The sequence below is a fragment of the Canis lupus genome, chromosome 6 (genome assembly GCF_048164855.1).
Source record: "Canis lupus baileyi chromosome 6, mCanLup2.hap1, whole genome shotgun sequence".
NCBI lineage: Eukaryota > Metazoa > Chordata > Mammalia > Carnivora > Canidae > Canis > Canis lupus.
The window spans coordinates 52,787,201-52,805,838 of record NC_132843.1 but is presented as its reverse complement, the minus strand read 5'-3'; the positions used below and the strand labels follow the sequence as shown (position 1 = coordinate 52,805,838).

At 32.2% G+C, this 18,638-nt stretch overlaps 1 protein-coding gene across 6 annotated transcripts in view; it reads left to right on the top strand.

The window, feature by feature from the left end:
* The window catches only part of KIFAP3 (kinesin associated protein 3), a 157,299-nt gene that overhangs the window by 104,480 nt on the left and 34,181 nt on the right, over window positions 1-18,638 (top strand). For all 6 annotated transcript variants that reach the window (XR_012032990.1, XR_012032991.1, XM_072830539.1 and 3 more), the window contains 2 exons: window positions 3,864-3,949; window positions 17,084-17,273. Coding sequence is in view for 4 of the 6 variants with exons in the window: in XM_072830539.1 (XP_072686640.1) it covers window positions 3,864-3,949; window positions 17,084-17,273 (276 nt within the window). In the remaining 2 variants the exon portion in view is untranslated. The remainder of the gene's footprint in view (window positions 1-3,863; window positions 3,950-17,083; window positions 17,274-18,638) is intronic.

Genomic DNA, 18,638 nt, shown 5'->3' with positions numbered 1-18,638 from the left:
TACACAGTACATGGCATGTGGTTAGTACTTGTTTGGTCAGTGAACACATGAGCTAATGGTTAATGCCCTTTTAAATTAATACCTTGGAAAATGTTTTTTTGTTTTGTTTTTAAGATTTTATTTATTTACTCATGAGAGACACACAGAGAGAGAAAGGCAGAGACACACAGGCAGAGGGAGAAGCAGGCTCCCTGCAGGGAGCTCAATGTGGGACTCGATCCCAGGTCTCCAGGATCACACCCTGGGCCAAAGGCGGTGCTAAACTGCTGAGCCACCTGGACTGCCCTTGTTTTTGTTTTAAATGATCTGGGCCATAGTTCAAAACATTTTGCAAATCCTTCAATGTTACATTCAAACCCAATGACACATGCTTTAAGTATCATCTTTGGAGGAAATTGCCTTGCTTTTGAGGACAAGATTAAATTCTGAGGCCATATAAAATCTCCCATGATTCAAGTCTGAAGAATAACAAGTCTGAGAAATACTCATTTTGATATGGGCTGTCAAAATGCAAATACTGTTTGCCTTAACAGCTACATTAGAGAGAGCTTCTTTTATGACAAAGCAATATTTTTTAAATGTGGCTTATAAACTGACTCTCTCAGGAAAATAAATTTCAATACATTCTTTTGAGCAGTGTTAATGTCATTGGAATGAATTCATTTTCCCCAGGGTGTTCCATGGAGCATCTTTTTATTAATCATTGTTTAATGAAAAAAGATTCTGTGATAAATGAATTGGGAAAACATTGAATTAAACAGGTTTTCTTAAAAAAAAAATAAAAAAAAAATAAAAAAAATAAAAAAAAATAAAATAAAATAAACAGGTTTTCTTGCTATAGGGTCTTCTCAGAAACTTTAATATGCTTTTCTGAGTTGAGTGTCTCTGTAAGAAACACATGTTAGAAAACATTAATGTGAAAGCGTAGCTTCCCTAGGTGACTTCTTTGAAAGACAACTTTTGTTTACATTGTCATCTCATAGGTGTTTTTCTGAGGACTAAAGAAGAATGAAATATTTTTAGTACCAATCAGGTGGTAGTATATAGTGAGAAAGTGTGCATAAGTGAATAAGTGTCTCTACCCTGGTCTGTTTAAAATGTACTCTCAGTACATTTAATATCAAAGTTCACAGTATTAAGACAACTTCCATTTGATTTTTCTTCTCAGTGTAACTTTATTTTCTTCCAAGTTCAATTTTTGTTAAGCCATTGGATCTGAAGTGAGTACTTTTTAAATAGTTATTTTGAATAATATAATGTTGATAATGGAGGAGTTGGGAGATAAAAAAAATCTGCTGATTTAAAATTTTTAGAAAAGCATCAAGGAATTCCACTTAGACCTGATGCTTCCATCCATGCCTTAAGATTGGATAAAGATTGCTAAAGTGTTTTTGCCCAGTGTTTGGTGTTCAAAATCCAAGATTTTTGTTGATGTCAATGACATTTAAGTATATCTTGTTATTTTTTGTCACATAATTATAAATGATGGTTAAAATATTTTGCCATAATTTTAAGCATTTTCTGTGATTCTTGGTGTGACTGATATACTTAAAATTTTTAAATAGAGATTTATTAGGCAATAAGCTATTTCTTTTTTCCTTTTTTTAAATTTAGGGAATTTGATCGTTATTTGATATAATTTTTAACAGAATGAAATTAATTAATTTTCATACAACCCCCAAAATTGCAAAATGAAAAAGAAGCTAAATTTGACTTGGTCCTTTTAGGACTCTCTCTGAGAATATATCATTCTGTATTTTTTTCTGTATTTTAAATATATCCTTTTCTTCCCCCATTAAAAATAGTAAGTAGCACTGATGCATAGAAGATGTGGGCTAAGCTCGTCTTTGCTACTGCTTTAAAACTTGGTAAAAAAAAAAAAAAACTTGTAAAAATTATTTCGTCATTACAATCAGTGCTACAAAGAATGTCATTTGCTTGTACACATGTGCTAAAGTTTCTTGGTAGAAACCTGTGACTTCTGTTTCAAATACAATTTTAACCAAGACTGACTGTATTGGAGATAAATTTTTCTTCACTGCCTTTTTTAGTAGATTCATTGAGGTTTCTTGATGACTTTTCTTTATTCTTCCCTTTCCCCTACGTATTTATCTATTCAATTTCTTTTCCGGAGTTAAACCCAAATTTCAATACAAGTACTCTCTCTGATTTTAAAGGACTGTGTCCTTCTACTTGTAAGTCTAATCTTCCAGTCACTTGCTATCCAGTATAATAATTTAACCTCATTTCTAGAACATTTTTCTGACATTTTAAAATGAATTATTTCAGTTATTGCCTTTTAAGAACAGGTGCTTATTTAAGATTATAATATATTGACCTACTCCCTTGTTTACTATTTTTTCTTGAATTCCATTTCTCTATTTCTCTGTGTTGATTTTCTTTCATAATTATATTCTTATACTGCTAATTGGATATCTATGAATAATAAAATATATATCTATCTGAAAATAACTAGCATCTTTTCTTTAATAATAAGTTAGCAGAATATAGAATTTTAGATTGCTAGTTATTTTCTCAGCAATTGAAAGATATTTTTCCACTGTTTTCTTGCCTGAGTTGATGCCACTGTGAAGTCTGTAGTCTGCTAATTATAGGTATCTGTCATAAAGTCTGATGACAATTTACTTTTTTTCCTTTAAAAATGAATGACTTGATCTTTTTGCCAGTAACATCAGAGGAATGTCTTTTTTTTTAAGCCAAGTTGTTTTATTAGATGTTGACAATACTTGCTTGATTTTTCCAAGTATCAAATGTGATCTTTCGATATGTAGTTCTCTTTTTTCCCCACCTAATTTCAGGGAAGTTCTCTTAAATTACAGTTTTTAGTATTTGTTCTGTTTTATTGCTTTTTTTTTATCTTCTTTGGAATCTCTATTATGTTGGATCTTCTTTGCCTATCTTTAATATTTGCCATTTTCTAATATTTTCTCTTTTTATTTTTAAATTTTACAAATTTTCTTCCTTTTGCCTTTCATTTCTCTTACAGTTTTATCTGTTGTTTTTGTTTACTCATGTATTACTATAAATTTAGTTCTTATATATTTGAAATAATTTTTACTTTTATTTTTGGTTCTTTCATGAATTATTTTATTTCTTTGAGTTTACTAATTTATTATATTGTTCTTTTACACATATTCTATTGTTTTCTTAAATTCTTGTATTTCAAAAAGAAATACAACTTGGAAGGGTACAGCTTCCATTTTATATATGAAAATGTCTTTCTCATAATAACTGTACATAGCATTTGTGATTCTTTTCTGTTGCTATTTTTATGTGAAATTAATTTTCCTGAACTTGGTGGGCCAGCTTGATCAAAAAAGCTTTATAGCTGTGCAGCTCTAGAGCTCCCTCTTCAGTTATTTTCATGTTTTCAAAAATTAGGACCTTGTACTGAGATTTACTGGCTCTGTTTTCCTTACCCATTTATTTTTATAAATTTATTGTTTATTGGTGTTCAATTTGCCAATATATAGAATAACACCCAGTGCTCATCCCATCAAGTTCCCCCCTCAGTGCCCGTCACCCAGTCACCCCCACCCCCTGCCTACCTCCCTTTCCACCACCCCTTGTTCGTTTCCCAGAGTTAGGAGTCTCTCATGTTCGGTCTCCCTTTCCTTACCCATTTTTATTTATTTTTCTTTCTTTCTTATTTATGTTTTCCCTATCTTTTAAACAAGTTAAATGTTAAATGTTTCTGGTCATCTTTTATTAATGATTCTACTTTAAAATTTGAAGTTAGATTTCAAGGCAGAATTTTAATTTGGAGAAATGTGGGATTTTCTAATATGCTTAAATAGCCTCAATCTCAAATGTAGTTTGTATCTTTAACCACTTTTATTCAGAGGCCCCAGCATATCTCATAGATCTGATGCATGATAAAAATAATGAAATCCGAAAAGTCTGTGATAATACATTAGATATTATAGCGGTAAGTAATTTTGCTTCTTATGCAAAGTATAATAGTGGTCTTCATTTGAGAAAAAAGAAGACTTGATACATCTGTTTAGAACTCTGCATTTCATGTAAATGCAAACTTATATTTTGATAAATCTCTGAAAATACAGTAATACTAAATTCATTAATTCTTTAAACATTAAGATCTTTGACTTTCAACTTTTTAACTTTAGGCTCCTTAAAGCGGTTTTATACATATTCGGAGTTTAAGGTTTGGTCTGCATGTAATCTCAGAATCATTTGTTTTTCAGAGAAATTATTGCATAGGGACTGGAGTTTGATGATAATTTCTACCAAAACTTGATACACTCAATTTTGCAATTTGGCTATTAAGCTTTTTTAATAAGTCATGTTATAGCAATTATTTTTTCAATTTGATTTTGTCATATCCATGCACTTGTTTTGTAAGTTGCTTTGAAATGATGAAACATACAAAAGTCATGTTATTCATGACTGTAGAACTTTTTAAAGAATATATAACTGAAGGAATATAATCAGAAGGGTAATCTGAGTCCTGAAATAGAAACTTGCTTTCTGTGTATAGTTTTTTCGGAAGTTATGCTCATGTTGCCCACCACAGTCTTCTGCCTAGACTTGGACCATGCATCAGACATATGGTGCCATGCCATATACTAGATTACTTTAAATGTTTTTTTCACCTATGGCATATAGTGCTGCACACAACTTGATTGCTTCCTTCTTTGAACTGGATTTATACTTTTTATTTTGGCTCATTCTGTAAAATGCTTCTTGAATATAGCCTATTCAGTAGTTTTCAGATTTTAGCATGCTTTTTAAAGGATCATAATAACATTTTAAAGAATCAGTTAACAACTTTATTACAAATTCTCTAAGTTGGCATTTGTGCTAATGATTTCATTATGAAATCTGACAATCAGTATTAGGTACCTTCCTATCAATTTCCTGCATTTTATTTCAGAAATTGATCTTAATTGACATGATCTGCTTTGAATCTGAGCATATCATACTAGTTTAAACTTTTTTTTTTTTTTTTTTTTTACCTTAGCATGCACGTGAGGTGGGAGAGGGGGAGTGAGAATCCTAAGCAGGCTCTAATTCAGGTCTTGATCTCACAACCCTGAGACCATGACCTGAGCAGAAATCAAGAGTCTGACACTCAACCCCCTGAACCACCCAGGTACCCCTATCATTACAGGTTTTAAAGTAAATGAGTACATTGTCATTTTAGCTTTGATCTCTAAATTAAAACAAGGAAATTTTACGTATTAAATTCTTGCTCCAGTAAGATGTTTCATACATGTAGGCCCCTGGTCACGGGGTTTGTAAATAGAATGTTTATTTCTTGTAGAGAATAATTTCATGTCTCATATTCTATTTTTTTAAGATTTATTTATTTTTGAGAGAGTATAGGGGAGAGGGGCAGAAGGAGAGAGAATCCCAAGCAGACTCCCTGCTGAGCATAGAGCCTGACACAGGGCTGGATCCCAGGATCTTGAGTTCGCAACCTGAGCTGAAATGAAGAGTCTGATGCTTAACCACTGAGCAACCCGGGTGCCCCTCAAATCCTATTTCCTAGGAGATGATTAATGTCAGTTTTGTATATAAAGTATATATAGTATAAGAATTAAAGACTTATTAAAGTTCTATTTATGATTATCTTACCTTAAGCGATGAGGAAAGGAAAAAAGATGTCAGTTTGTTATGGATTGCCTTTAGCATACTTTTAAAATTACCTTCTTGTTTGAGAAAAGGTAGGTGGAAGGCAGTAATGTTTAGATTTACACATTAGGCATGTTGGGTTTAGAATGTAAATTAGTTCTAGTTCTAAAATGCCAGCTTATTATTATAAAAATATTTAGTATACAATATGAATATAAGGTACAAAAAATGTTATTCCCAATTATTTTTAATCTCTGGGCTACAGTCTCATTTTAAACAGGAATTTTCCCCATGTGTCTACCTTTTTTTTTCTAGATGGCTGTCCTAGTTCTCTCTTTCTCTCTAGAACCAGTGTTTTGAAAAAAAATGTCTACATATACTTTCTTCATTTCTGTACTTCCTCTCATCCTCCTTTCACCCATACTAATTCTGGCTTCTGCCTCCATTATTACACTGATATGGTGCTCACTAAAGTCACCTTGACCTTCGTTTTTCTAAATCCAATGAGCATTTTTAATACTCATTTTACTTTGTTTCTCTTACCATCCTTAAAGGAATTTATAAATCCTGATCAGTTATAATGTAAATAAGGAAAATTATTTAGGTTATTATGTTTACAAAGAATCTTGTTGATACGGTCTTCAAAGAAGAGTAATCGGCAAAATGAAACTGGTGATATATCAGCTAGCTCTATATGTCTCCCTAAGATGCTATCTGATCACTTGACTTAGTATAAAAAGAAATCTGAACAAGTAATCTGAAGGTTCACTTAATCTCTCTCTGACTCTCTACATGAGACTTAAAGTAAGTACTTGATATGATGCCAAGTAATTTTGGATTGTTTCATTTCACACGTTAGAAAACTTTAATCTGAAAAGATATTTAGAAATAATAAACTTACTAAATAGAAAATATAAAGATATTACTGTGTGAATTATGTAATTTAAAAGTCCTGTTGTGCTACTCAACTGAGTCATATTCATAGCTCAGTTTTTTAGAGGAAAGAAGTGGTCTACAGCGATAGAAGGGCTAGAAACATCCATCCCATATTCTGCTGGAAGAATGTTTCTTTACCTTTCTGCTGTTATACACTTATGGGAGTCAGGCCCTGGTTCAGTTTTAGATTGATAGTAAGGAGCTGCACCACTGGAAGCAGCTTCTTCCCAAAACTTTTTCTCCCTTTCTCACTTGGGTAGGGGTTCTAATCTTATATTCAACTTTTGGTCTCTCTGATGTGGCAACTTGGTTTAATGGAGTATTGCATCTAAAATAACACTGATTCTAGTTCTCTCACCTGCTAAATAACCACAGACCACTTATAACTTTTTGAAGATTTGGTTTACAATGATGTATCTGAGCATTAGAGAGTTATTAAGGTTAGAGAAAATATGAAGCATCTACCACATGATGGTCACTCTCTGTTTTGTTCAAACTAGACCAAAACTCAGATCTTGTTAAGAAGTTTATATGTTGATTCCATATCTGGACCAACATTTTCTTTACTTGGCACAGTTAATTATTACTTTATTTTCTGTTCATTTAAATGTTTTAAATGGTATTGGAAGATAATCTGTTCACTGTTTGGATTTTAACTATGGAAAGTTATTTAGAGTATTATTTTGGCCAGACATATTACTATTCAGAGTTTACCTTAATATTTTTCTGCAAAATGACTGAATTTAGCATTTTAAAACTCTAGATCAGGGCAATTCTAAGTAGGGTAATTAACTGAAAGGCCTTAATTAGGACAGTGTGGTAAACAGGAATCTGCCTTTTCTAGTATAGAAAATTACCCATATTACCCATATTCTGAATCTGTGGTGACTTATTTTAATTTGGACTCAATTTATCAGCTAACCTCAGAACAGAGTTATACTCCTTGCTAGGCCTCCTTATTTGGAAGAAATTTGAGGAGTGGGCCTTTTTAATGCATCAGTAAAATGACAGCCTCTCAGGTTCACTTGGGATATAGCTGCCAGTCTGGTTCTTTGAGCTCAGACTCTATTACTGATCATGACTCAGGGTGCTATTTGCTTGTCCCAAATCTTTTTCAAGAGTAAAACAAGAGGAAATTGACTTAATTCGAAACAGGAGAAATTTTGATTAGACGCAGCAAAGATGATGAAACACTAGAAATAAGCTGTCAAGGGAGAATGTGAAGCCTCTGTCCAGTTAGCATTAGTAATAACTAAATAACCAACTTTCTGAAATAGTTAGAAACCTTCCTAGAGTGGGAGTGGATGATCTCTTAAGATTCTTTTTACCTTTGGACTTTGATATCCTACTATTCTCAGCATGAGTATATACTATAATAATTTTTAAATTTTTTAAAAAGAGCTAATGAGAATATTTGTAGTTTAAGGCAATTAAAGAAAGCAAATGAATTTGAATAAAAATTTCTTATTATTCTATATGCTATATTTATTCAATACAAGCCTTACGGAAATATGCCTTCTGCAGTAAAGAATTTATCCCCAAAATTATGGAAATGATACATTAGTGGTGATTTGTTTAATGTATTTGGGCCCAAGCCCTTAGTATGTGTGGTGGCGGTACTTTTTGTACCCTAGGAGGATTATGTTTGGTGATTTCTCTGTGGGCTTATCAGCAAGTTGTCATCTGTCTGACTAGGCCTTCCATGTAGCTTTTGGAGGCAGAGATTGAAGTAGGTGCAGAGAGAAGTGGGGAGACAAGGAGAGAGGAGCTTATCTTCTTAGTCTTCTAAGGGGATATATATATCTACATATATATCTATAGAAAGATAGATGATAGATAGATAGATAGATAGATAGATAGATAGATAGATAGATAGATAGATAATGTATGTATATATGGCAGTTGATCATTATCTATTTTTCAAGCCTGGGGAATCCTGAAGGGAAGAACAGAATCCTTTAATCATAGAGAGCTTCTAAAAACCCAATTAGATTTTTATCCTCAGTACTTCTTCAACTTTGTATGAAGTATTTGATAACCTCATAAATTCTTCCCCAGTTGGTAAATAAATTCCTCCCCTGACCTTTCTTAGTTGTAAAACATTTAATACATGTTTATTAAAGATATACTTTGTCAAAACAGTAAGACACTGGGAATAACAAAACACAAGGTCCCTAGAATACAAAAGTTTACATTATAAACTCTAGAGAACACCAGGATACTGTCATCTAGACATCAACTTACCTTCCAGGAACAGTACTATTATATGGCCCTATCAATAGATGTTATATACTAATGGCACATTGTGTCTATAAGGTATTTATGGGAAGAGGGATGTATCTAGGTTCTCTGGTAAAAGAGTGATGTCTGTCATCTTTCTAACCAGCCACAGGCCCATGTGATTTGATACTAACACAGGTTTGTGTCCCTGAGATTGTGAATGGTGGCTTTTTTTTTTTTAATTAAGTCTAATTGTGATCATGGGAAGATTGTGTATATTTTAGTAACTTGGAATTACTACCTAGGTTTAATATTTTAAACTTGGAAAACAAGGTGCTATCTTTATTCCTGGATAGTCAAAATTATATTTAATAAGACTGGTATTTTGAAAAGAGATAAACCAAAGTAAGTTCACTATAACCTATAAGACATCAACTGATATGGTCCCCACAAAAATTACCAGGCAAGCCTATGTCCTACAGAAGTGCATTAATATTGCCTGCAAGGGGAAGCACTTTAAAAAGATGTCTTATTAAGAAAAAAAAAAAAAAGACGTGTTATAACATCTTGGAAAGGGAAGTTATAGAGAAACTTTCATAAGATTAGATTAGGGTTAACATTAGAACTCAGATTATTTCAGGACAGGCTCTCAAAAGCAGGAAATGGGTGGGGATTGGGTAAAATGGATAGATGGCAGTCAGTTTTAATTGGCTTACAGGTTGGACACAGGTACAGAGCAGAGACAAATGAGTTGTTGACAGAAAACTACTTAGGTGTTCTTTCCAGAGCAGGTGGTGTTGGTTCTTGCTTGTTTTATAGTCTTTGTACCAATTTTCATTGCTCAGACTTATAAGTTAGATTTTTCTCAATTGTATACAATCAAATTGGGTTTAGTGAGATGAATTTGGTTAGCCATCTTCTGGAATTCCTTTTGATATATAAACCTCTGAAAGGCATAAATTTAGGATATTCTTCTAGCTTGTTAAAATATAGAATATATATATATATATATATGATATGAATGTGATCATATGTATGTGAATGTATATGTATTCCTTGCTAGTTCTATGCATGTTGCTTATTTTTTAATTGACAATAGTTGGATTCAAAAGAACTCAAGCATAGTACGAAAGATAAAAATCATGATTTCTTAAATAAATTCACTTAGTTCTATCTAACTTTGTGGCCCTATTGGACATGATATTTGAAATGATACTGCACAGATGAGCTTCCTCAGCACTTTAAACAGGGGTTAAAGAGATGATTATATTTGAGATCTGGTTAGAAAATGTCATAGTCATGACTACAGAACAAAACTTGGGATAGTACTGTTGAGAAATAGTACTATCCCATAAAAGTCAACAACTCCGTTATGTGTGTGTGTTTAATTATGTGTACATATCTATATCTACTTATCCTGTACCTATCATCAGAATAAATGTTCTCTAAGACATAAAAAGGCATCTTTTTAGCAGCTATTACCTTAACCTTAATGAGCAACTAAATTACTCTGGATCTGCTTTAATTTAGTATGAAGAAGTGTATTAAATAAACCATATTACATTCTCAATTAGGGGCTGTCACATTAAAGGAGAAAGGAAAATCTGTTTTCCATCAGTTATGTTAGAACACAAAGCAGATCTATGTAGCTCTATGTTATCCTATAGTGTGTTAATCAGATACAAGGTGTGACGGAAGCCAGTTACAAAGAGTTTTTCTGATAGTGAACAGGCTCTGATAATAGGCTGGTTAAGGCTTCACAATGTTTCTGTGGTTAAGTAGTAAACAAAATGATGTTGGACTTCAAAAAGGATGGTACATTCCATTTAAAATCAAACCATAAGTCTTTCATGACACTTTAGTTTTTATGGAAACTGAGTGCCTAAGATCATGTCAGGAGCTGAGAAGAGAAGAAAGTAAAAAAGCATGTGTACTTTTAAATACAAGTCAAATTTGAGTCTCAAAGCAAGGGTATCAGGGTACCCTTTTTGTAAAAAGAAGCATCTCAAAAATGAAGAAAAAACAACTATATTCCTGGAGTATTTCCACAATGGCTTGATAAATTCTTATGATGTATCTTGGCTGTGATTGAGCTATACCATCCCTGAATTTCCTGACAATGGAGGGAGAGGGTGTTAAGAGAGAAGGAGAAATTTATGGGAGAGGGATTTTAGAGAGAACAGATTTTAACTGGTATATGTTGAGTTTAGTAAATTTTTGATACTGGATATTCATTTTGGAGTTGCTATTTAATTTTTTAAGATAAACTCAGACAATATTCTTCAATTTTGGAGGATAATTGTTTCAACAGTTTTATGAAATAATGGTATTAATCATAGATTTTTGTTTATAGGATGTTAGAACTTCAGTAAATCTTAGATTTGTTTCATTTTAGAAAGGAAGAATCTGAGACCAAAAGATATTAAAATACCTGTAGAAGGTTGCTTACTTCTATTAATATCAGAGCTAGACACAGAACCCAAGCCTCCTAACTCCAAATTTAAGGTTCTTTGAATTATACCTTACCATAATATCATTAATACCTATAAATTCAGACTCTGAGATACAACAGAACTGCCTCTGCCATGGCTAATAAACTATGCTCATTGAGGATAAATACAGGAGATTGTTGAAGCTATGTCTTCTGGAGTGCTGATCCGTTGGAGCATGATAAAGCTTTTAGTGGTCTTCACTAAAATGGAAGAGAAAGGAAAAAAAGAAAAAAGTGGGAGAAGGTCAACGGAAAGGAGCACACATAGGGAGAGACCAGGGCTGGGGAAGAGTTGCAGATGTTAAAATTATTAACATGTTTTATATTGGGAGAATAGATCTTCATTTTGAGATTATCTCTCAACATTTTTAGTATTAAAATAGTCTTTCTTTTCTAAGACAGTAAATAGTAGGTGGCAGTTGATTCAGTTTAACATCATTTCCCAAAATTTGTCTTTGAAATTTTCCCAAAATCTAAAACTCTTAGGACTACTATCCTAGCCTTTCAGTTTAACACTGAATAGACTCTCAACAGCCATAAGCTAAAATATTTGATTTTCAAAAACATAAAGATCAAAAGCCAGCATTGCTTAGTGAACCAGTACTATCTCATTTGATTTTCGCTAATGTTTACTATTAAGGAAAAGGAGAAGCCAGTTATTTAAACCAGTATTGTATTCCTCATAACATGCTTCATTCCAAAATGCTGTATTTGGGAAACATTCATATACTTAAAGCTGTATTATCACAACTTAGAGCAAACTTTTATGGCACAAGTACAATATATTAAAAATGTTTCATACTTAGCTTCTAAATTTTAAAAATATGTATTTTAAAATATTTTCTAAAGTTAGCATTTGCTATTAGAATTAAGAAAGTCATTGCAAACTAATAGGATATATACAATACTTATTATTCTAGCTAGGTAAAGGTATGGATATTTTTTTCTATAATTTTCAGCTTTCAATACTGAAATAGTTTTATGATTATAAATATTTTCAAAAAGTCACATTATATATAACTGCTTGAAACTTTAAGGCTTTGATACTGGTTGGTCAAGGTTTTTGGCCATTTTCTTTGCTATGATTTATAACAAAAAACCACACATACTTATTAAATCATACTTCATAAGATTACCTCTCATGAAAACTCCTCTTGTCATTGTAGTAGATTCATTATAGTAGGAATCTGTAATCTTTATATCATCTGCAAAACATAATTTTTTATATCCTAAATGATCCCACAGTTTGATATAGAATAACATATTTTGTCTACTATTTTCTGAGGAACAAACTGTTGTTTTTTGAAGAGCTAAGCAGTCATAGTGCTTTCATTGTTATCCTGTAAACAGTATTGCACACATTAATCATTATGTTAGTCATAGAAAAACCTATCGTTTTATAGTACAAAAACTTAAAAATTAGAATAAAATTGTTTTTAGTAAAATGACATTACAGTCTGCCATCATTGTTACTATTATTTTTGGACTTACAATGTTAAGATTTGCCTTGGTTCTATAAGTTTACTTGGTTATAAACTGATTTTAAAAATGTGGTAAAAACCTTAAAGGAATTCAGGTTGCATAAAGGTAGTCTAATTACATTTAGTTCTAGGTCTGTGTTAACTCACTGCTTTGGAAATCAGCTTCCCTAAGACACTCACAAAACAAGCTTTAGTGTCAAAAGTTAGCGATGGATGCTCACGGATATTTTTGGTTTGTGTGTTTGGGCTTCTGTCAAATGGATAGATAGTCTGTGGATAGAGAGTCTCTTTTTAAAAACTAAGCCTTGTGTGTTTAGGCTCATTAATAACATTGCTGTAAGCTTGAAGGGTGATAAGAAGGCTTAAGTTTGAAGGGCATCTGTGAGGAAAATAGCAACTTCGTTACACATTTCTACATTACTTTTATTATTAGAATAGTGAAAACTTATGAGAAGCATGAGGATAGTAATGCCTAGAACAAGCATGATTTTTTTTTTCCTTGTGCAGAGCATTACCTACTCAGCTAAATACATTTTATGGCTATGTAATTTAAGGATTTACTTTTTAAATACTTTTTTTAATCATAAATTTATTTTTTATTGGTGTTCAGTTTGCCAACATATAGAATAACACCCAGTGCTTAAATACTTTTAAGATTTTATTTATTTAAGAGCATATCAGTGTACCCCTGTACAAGCGGGGAGGGTGCAGAGAGGTAGAGAAAGGGAAAGAGAGAGAATTCCAAGCAGACTCTGCACACAGAGCACTAGCCAATCATGGGGACTTGGTCTCACAACTCTGAGACTATAACCTGAGCTGAAAGGAAGAAGTCGGATGCTTAACTACTGAGCCACCCAGGCACCCCGATTTACTTTTAATATTATACCTATTTCTGTAACATTTCACAGATATTAGTAAGCAGCAAGGTTTACTGTCAGTGAAGTAGCAAACCCAATATTTTGTATGTTTTGAACACTTGACTGGGGTTTATCTCTTGTCTTTACCCTAGGAATCCATACACTTGAACCTAAATTATAATAATCAAGTCATATGTCTATCGCCTTTCTTGAATACTTCTTCATTCAGATAATCAGATTTAAAATTTTTATGTCAAAATTAAAAAGTTCATTTCATACCTCTTTCCAAGTGAAATAAGCTAGTATTCACAAAAGAAACAAATACCTATCAAATTAGTTCTAGCATTTAATGTAGATTTAATAGGATTTCTGGTAATATGAGGCACATTCTGGGAGTTTTGGTGACCTGTAACTAACTTTATCTTTTAGGAAAAAAGCCAATTATTATGGAGAATTTCTTGCCCCAAATACCAATTTACTTCTTGTTTATGCATTAATTTTTTTATCTTAATGTATAAGTTCATCCATTTCTTCTATAAGTGTATATGACCATTCTTAAATTATCTAGCCACTTCTAATATAACAGTAATATATTTGTGCAGCCAGCTTTGCAGCTAACACACATACTGTGCCATATATGGAACCAAAAAGTATACCTGCAAAATCATGAATTTTGAAGAGGTTCAAAATTATATTTAGCATTTGGGCTAAATTATTTTAAAGCTAATCACAGTGCTCATATTGCATTATTAGCATCACTTAGTATTACATCTAGTTTGGGAAACCCAAAGTGAACCACTAAAATCTGTAGTCAGTGAAACTACTTGTAACAACATCTCTGCTACTATTTTTTTAACTCCTCTTTCCCTATACCCTCCCATGTGTGGCCAGGTTAGAGAGAACATGATTGAGAATACCATGTGTTATAAAATAAACTTACCATACCAGAAGCTACTTTCTCTCATATCACTGCTCTGTCAACAATTCAACACATTTGTAGACCCTTAGAGCTAAAAGTTGACCCTGGAGTTCATTTATTATATTCTCATTACTAAAGAATCCATTCTATAGTGACTCTGACAATACTCATTTATCCTCTGTTTAATTGCCTTTTCCACATTGCTAGCCCAAGGTTTACAATGCTATAATAGCCACAACTAGCTGTGTATACTTAAGTTAGTTCAGTGTTCTGGGCCTCGTTTTCTCATTTATAAAATGACAATAATTATAGTATTAATTCAGAGAGCTGTCACTTCAGTTAATTAATAGTAATGGCTAACATTAAGTGTTTTCAATATAGATTTTCTAAATGCTTTATATGTATTATCTCATTTTATCAAAACAACATATATAGTCAATAAATGAATGATTTAATAAATTATGGTCATATCTACTCACTGTAAGCATACCAATAAGATGGCATTTAGATTTAGCATTTATTTATATCTAAATTGTCAATTTCAAATATAGATTAAAATTGTAGATGTAAATGGAATGGAAAAAAAAAAAACCCTCCTTCGGGGCACCTGAGTGGGTCAGTTGGTTAAGCATCCAACTCTTGATTCCAGCTAGGGGTAGTGATCTCATTGGTCCTCATCTCGAGGGATCTCATTGGTCCTCATCTCGAGGGCCTTGGGCTCAGAGTGCCTGGCGGTGTCGGGGTGGGGTAGTCTGCTTGAAAATTCTCTCCCTCCACTCTCACTGGTGTGTACTCTCTCTCTTTCTAAAATAAATAAATCTCTTTAAAAACTACTTCAGTGATTTAACTATTGAAATTTTAATAGTTGGATTAGTAAATGTTTGTTATTTTTAAAGTAAAATGCAATGTTTGTAACCGATCTTTTATGCAATTAAATTTTAAATCATAGAACTAATCAGAATGTTAAAATTTAACTATTTGAAAAAAGAAAACTTAATTTGGTTGCAAAACTGCCATTAGCAGTATCATCGCCAAAATACTTTCTACTTACCTCCTCAGTCAAGAAGGGACATCTATTATTTCAAAGATGTCCAGTATAGAACACACAATCTGACAGCTGCTGCTGTTGAGAGATTTATTGATGATGTAAAACTTTTAAAATTTAATGGGTAAAATTTTAACAAAATAATAATAGTTACATTCTTATAAAATTTTAGATTTATTCTTACATCCCAGAAATTCCTCCTGTGATGACAATTTTTACTTTGAGCCTCAGCTTTGGATGAAAATTGATCAGTATTTAACTAAAATGTATATTCTGTCCACCTGTTAATTATCATGATCCTCTTGACTATTGGAAGACAGTACTATTGGCTGGCACCTTGCCAACTCCTTTTTAGATAACTATAAACAAAAATATTAAAGATATAATGGGAATTTAAAACTAAGACCCTAAAAAAAACAAAAACAAAAACAAAAAAAAAAAAAACTAAGACCCTAGAGTTAGAATGACAAGAAAGATCTTGAATCTTTTTTTAATCTGTTATCAGTGGTACGTCCATTAATTGTTAAGTGAGTACATCAGTCAGAAGTAACCACAATTTGTGGCAGAAGTTGAGAGCTAGATAGGTTCAGCTGTAGCTAAGAGTAATTTGCTGATAAGTCCTTCAGAAATGTTCACCAAGGGCATTCTCTGTGAACAGATATTATAGATAAGCAGCCAAGAAGTCAGTCTTGCTCCTCAGGAGTTCATGATTAGAGGAAGAAATAGATATTTAAAGAAGTAATTATGACTAAATAAGATAATGTTATTTTGTTCTTTTAGATTTTAATATGAAATTAAATTCTAAACAAATAGAATTGTTCTATTTAATAATATTAATAACAAATAGAATTAATCTAATTTAATGTAAAATTAAATTCTATTTGTTTTCCATGGTAAACTATTTCAGTACTTAGGAGACATACCTTTTTTCCCTATTGAAAAGTGTTGGGCAGCCCCGGTGGTGCAGCGGTTTAGCGCCGCCTGCAGCCCAGGGCGTGATCCTGGAGACCTGGGATAGAGTCCCACATCAGGCTCCCTGCATGGGGCCTGCTTCTCCCTCTGCCTGTGTCTCTGCCTCTCTCTCTCGCTCTGTGTCTCTCATGAATAAATAAAAAATAAAATCTTTTTTTAAAAAATGAAAAGTGTTAATCTTAAAAAAAGATGTAGTGAAAGATGTCATATTAATGCTTAACCACCTATCATTAGTGTCACAAACAATTATAGCCACAAATTTGAGAGCTGAAGTCTGATTGCTTACCTAAATTCTAGTAATAGAAATTCTTATGAAGTTCAGACTTTTCCAGTCTTTCCCATTATCAATTAATTAGTAATTCAAACAGGTGTCTTTAATATATGTATTTAATTGGCTGTATTGATTATTATGTAAAATAATTCTGAACAGATATTTTTAATGCTCCCACTGACCCAAAGAACCTCCAAATTAGTACTATTATCTGAGGTCCAAAGGAGTTCCTTTATAAGCTTACATAATAATACTTAACTATTTGTTTTCAATAGGAATATGATGAAGAATGGGCTAAGAAAATTCAGAGTGAAAAATTTCGCTGGCATAACTCTCAGTGGCTAGAGATGGTAGAGAGCCGTCAGATGGATGAGAGCGAGCAGTTCTTGTATGGTGATGATCGAATTGAGCCATACATCCATGAAGGAGATATTCTTGAAAGACCTGACCTTTTCTATAACTCAGGTAAGATGATAACCAAAGCAAAATTAAACAGTTTGTGTGCTATAGAGATTTGGGATGACCAACCTTGCTCATTCCCAAGCTTTGGAATTTATATTCCTATATTTATTTATTTATTTATTATATTTATAATATATATATTTATATACTACTTTCTTGTAGTATATAAATGGACTTCTGCAAATGATTTCAGAAGTACTATCCATACACACCATGCAAACCTATTAACTCACCATTTTTTTCCAAGTTAGTCTTTGATGTGATCTCCATAAAAAAGGTTGTACCCAGGAAAATTAATTACTCTTAGTTTATTACTTTCTAGAATGTGTAACTTAAAAAAAAATCCTCAAGGTTTCTAGACTTCTCTTTGAAAATATAATACTCATTTTTCATCATTCTAGATTTATATAAATGTATAAATAACTTTTGTTTTCCAATGTATTTCATTTTGCCATGGTTTTGCTCTAATTTTGAACCAGTAAACTGTACTTGGTTGGGAAGATTTAGACACTTTACAACAATAGTTTTTTCCTTCCAACTCTGCTAGTGTTTTCAGTGTAAAATTTAATTTTTACATTAATCATACATATATTATAACTTTGTTGATTTTGCCATACTTCCTTTTTCCAAGGATGAGTTTGGCACAAAGATTGGTAAGTTTCTGCATATTCTGGCTTTTAAAGTGTTGTACTGTTGCCAATATTAATATTACTTCATTGAACTCATTTAGGTGAGGAGAGAAAGAAAAGAATTTCTAATTAAGGTTTGTAGCAAGTTGGATATAAAAAGTATTAAGATATTATGTCTGAATTAATGGCTTACTTTTTCCCCCTACTATGTATTCATTCACACTTTGTTTTTATAATTTTGTTTTGTGCACATTGCCCATAAACTGTATTATTTTCATTTTTGGTATAGATACTAGAATCTTGGAAAATTGATACTTTAAAAATTAAATGGATTTCTTCCTAACTGAACTTTACGGTAGTTATGAAATACTGCCTTGTATTTCAAACCAGATGGAGTAGATCATTAATTTCAGCCAACCAGAATGTCTTAGTTCAGTAATGGCAAGCAGCTGTTCCTTACATATTCAGATATTCATGAAGTAAAGTAATGTAAAATATATATGGTACGATTTTTTTTGTTAACCGGAATCAGAATTCTGTGGAATCAGGTTTCTTGCTTTGAAGATTGATAGCTACTTTTCAGTGTGAATCAATCACTAGTTTCCAAAACTGAATAAAACTTTTAACCACCTCAGTGTTCAACTTTGTTGTTTTAATATGATTAGAACTTCAGAATAAATTTCTAAAAAATGATACCACATTCCCAAAATTAATCCACTTAAATTAACCTCTTAAAATG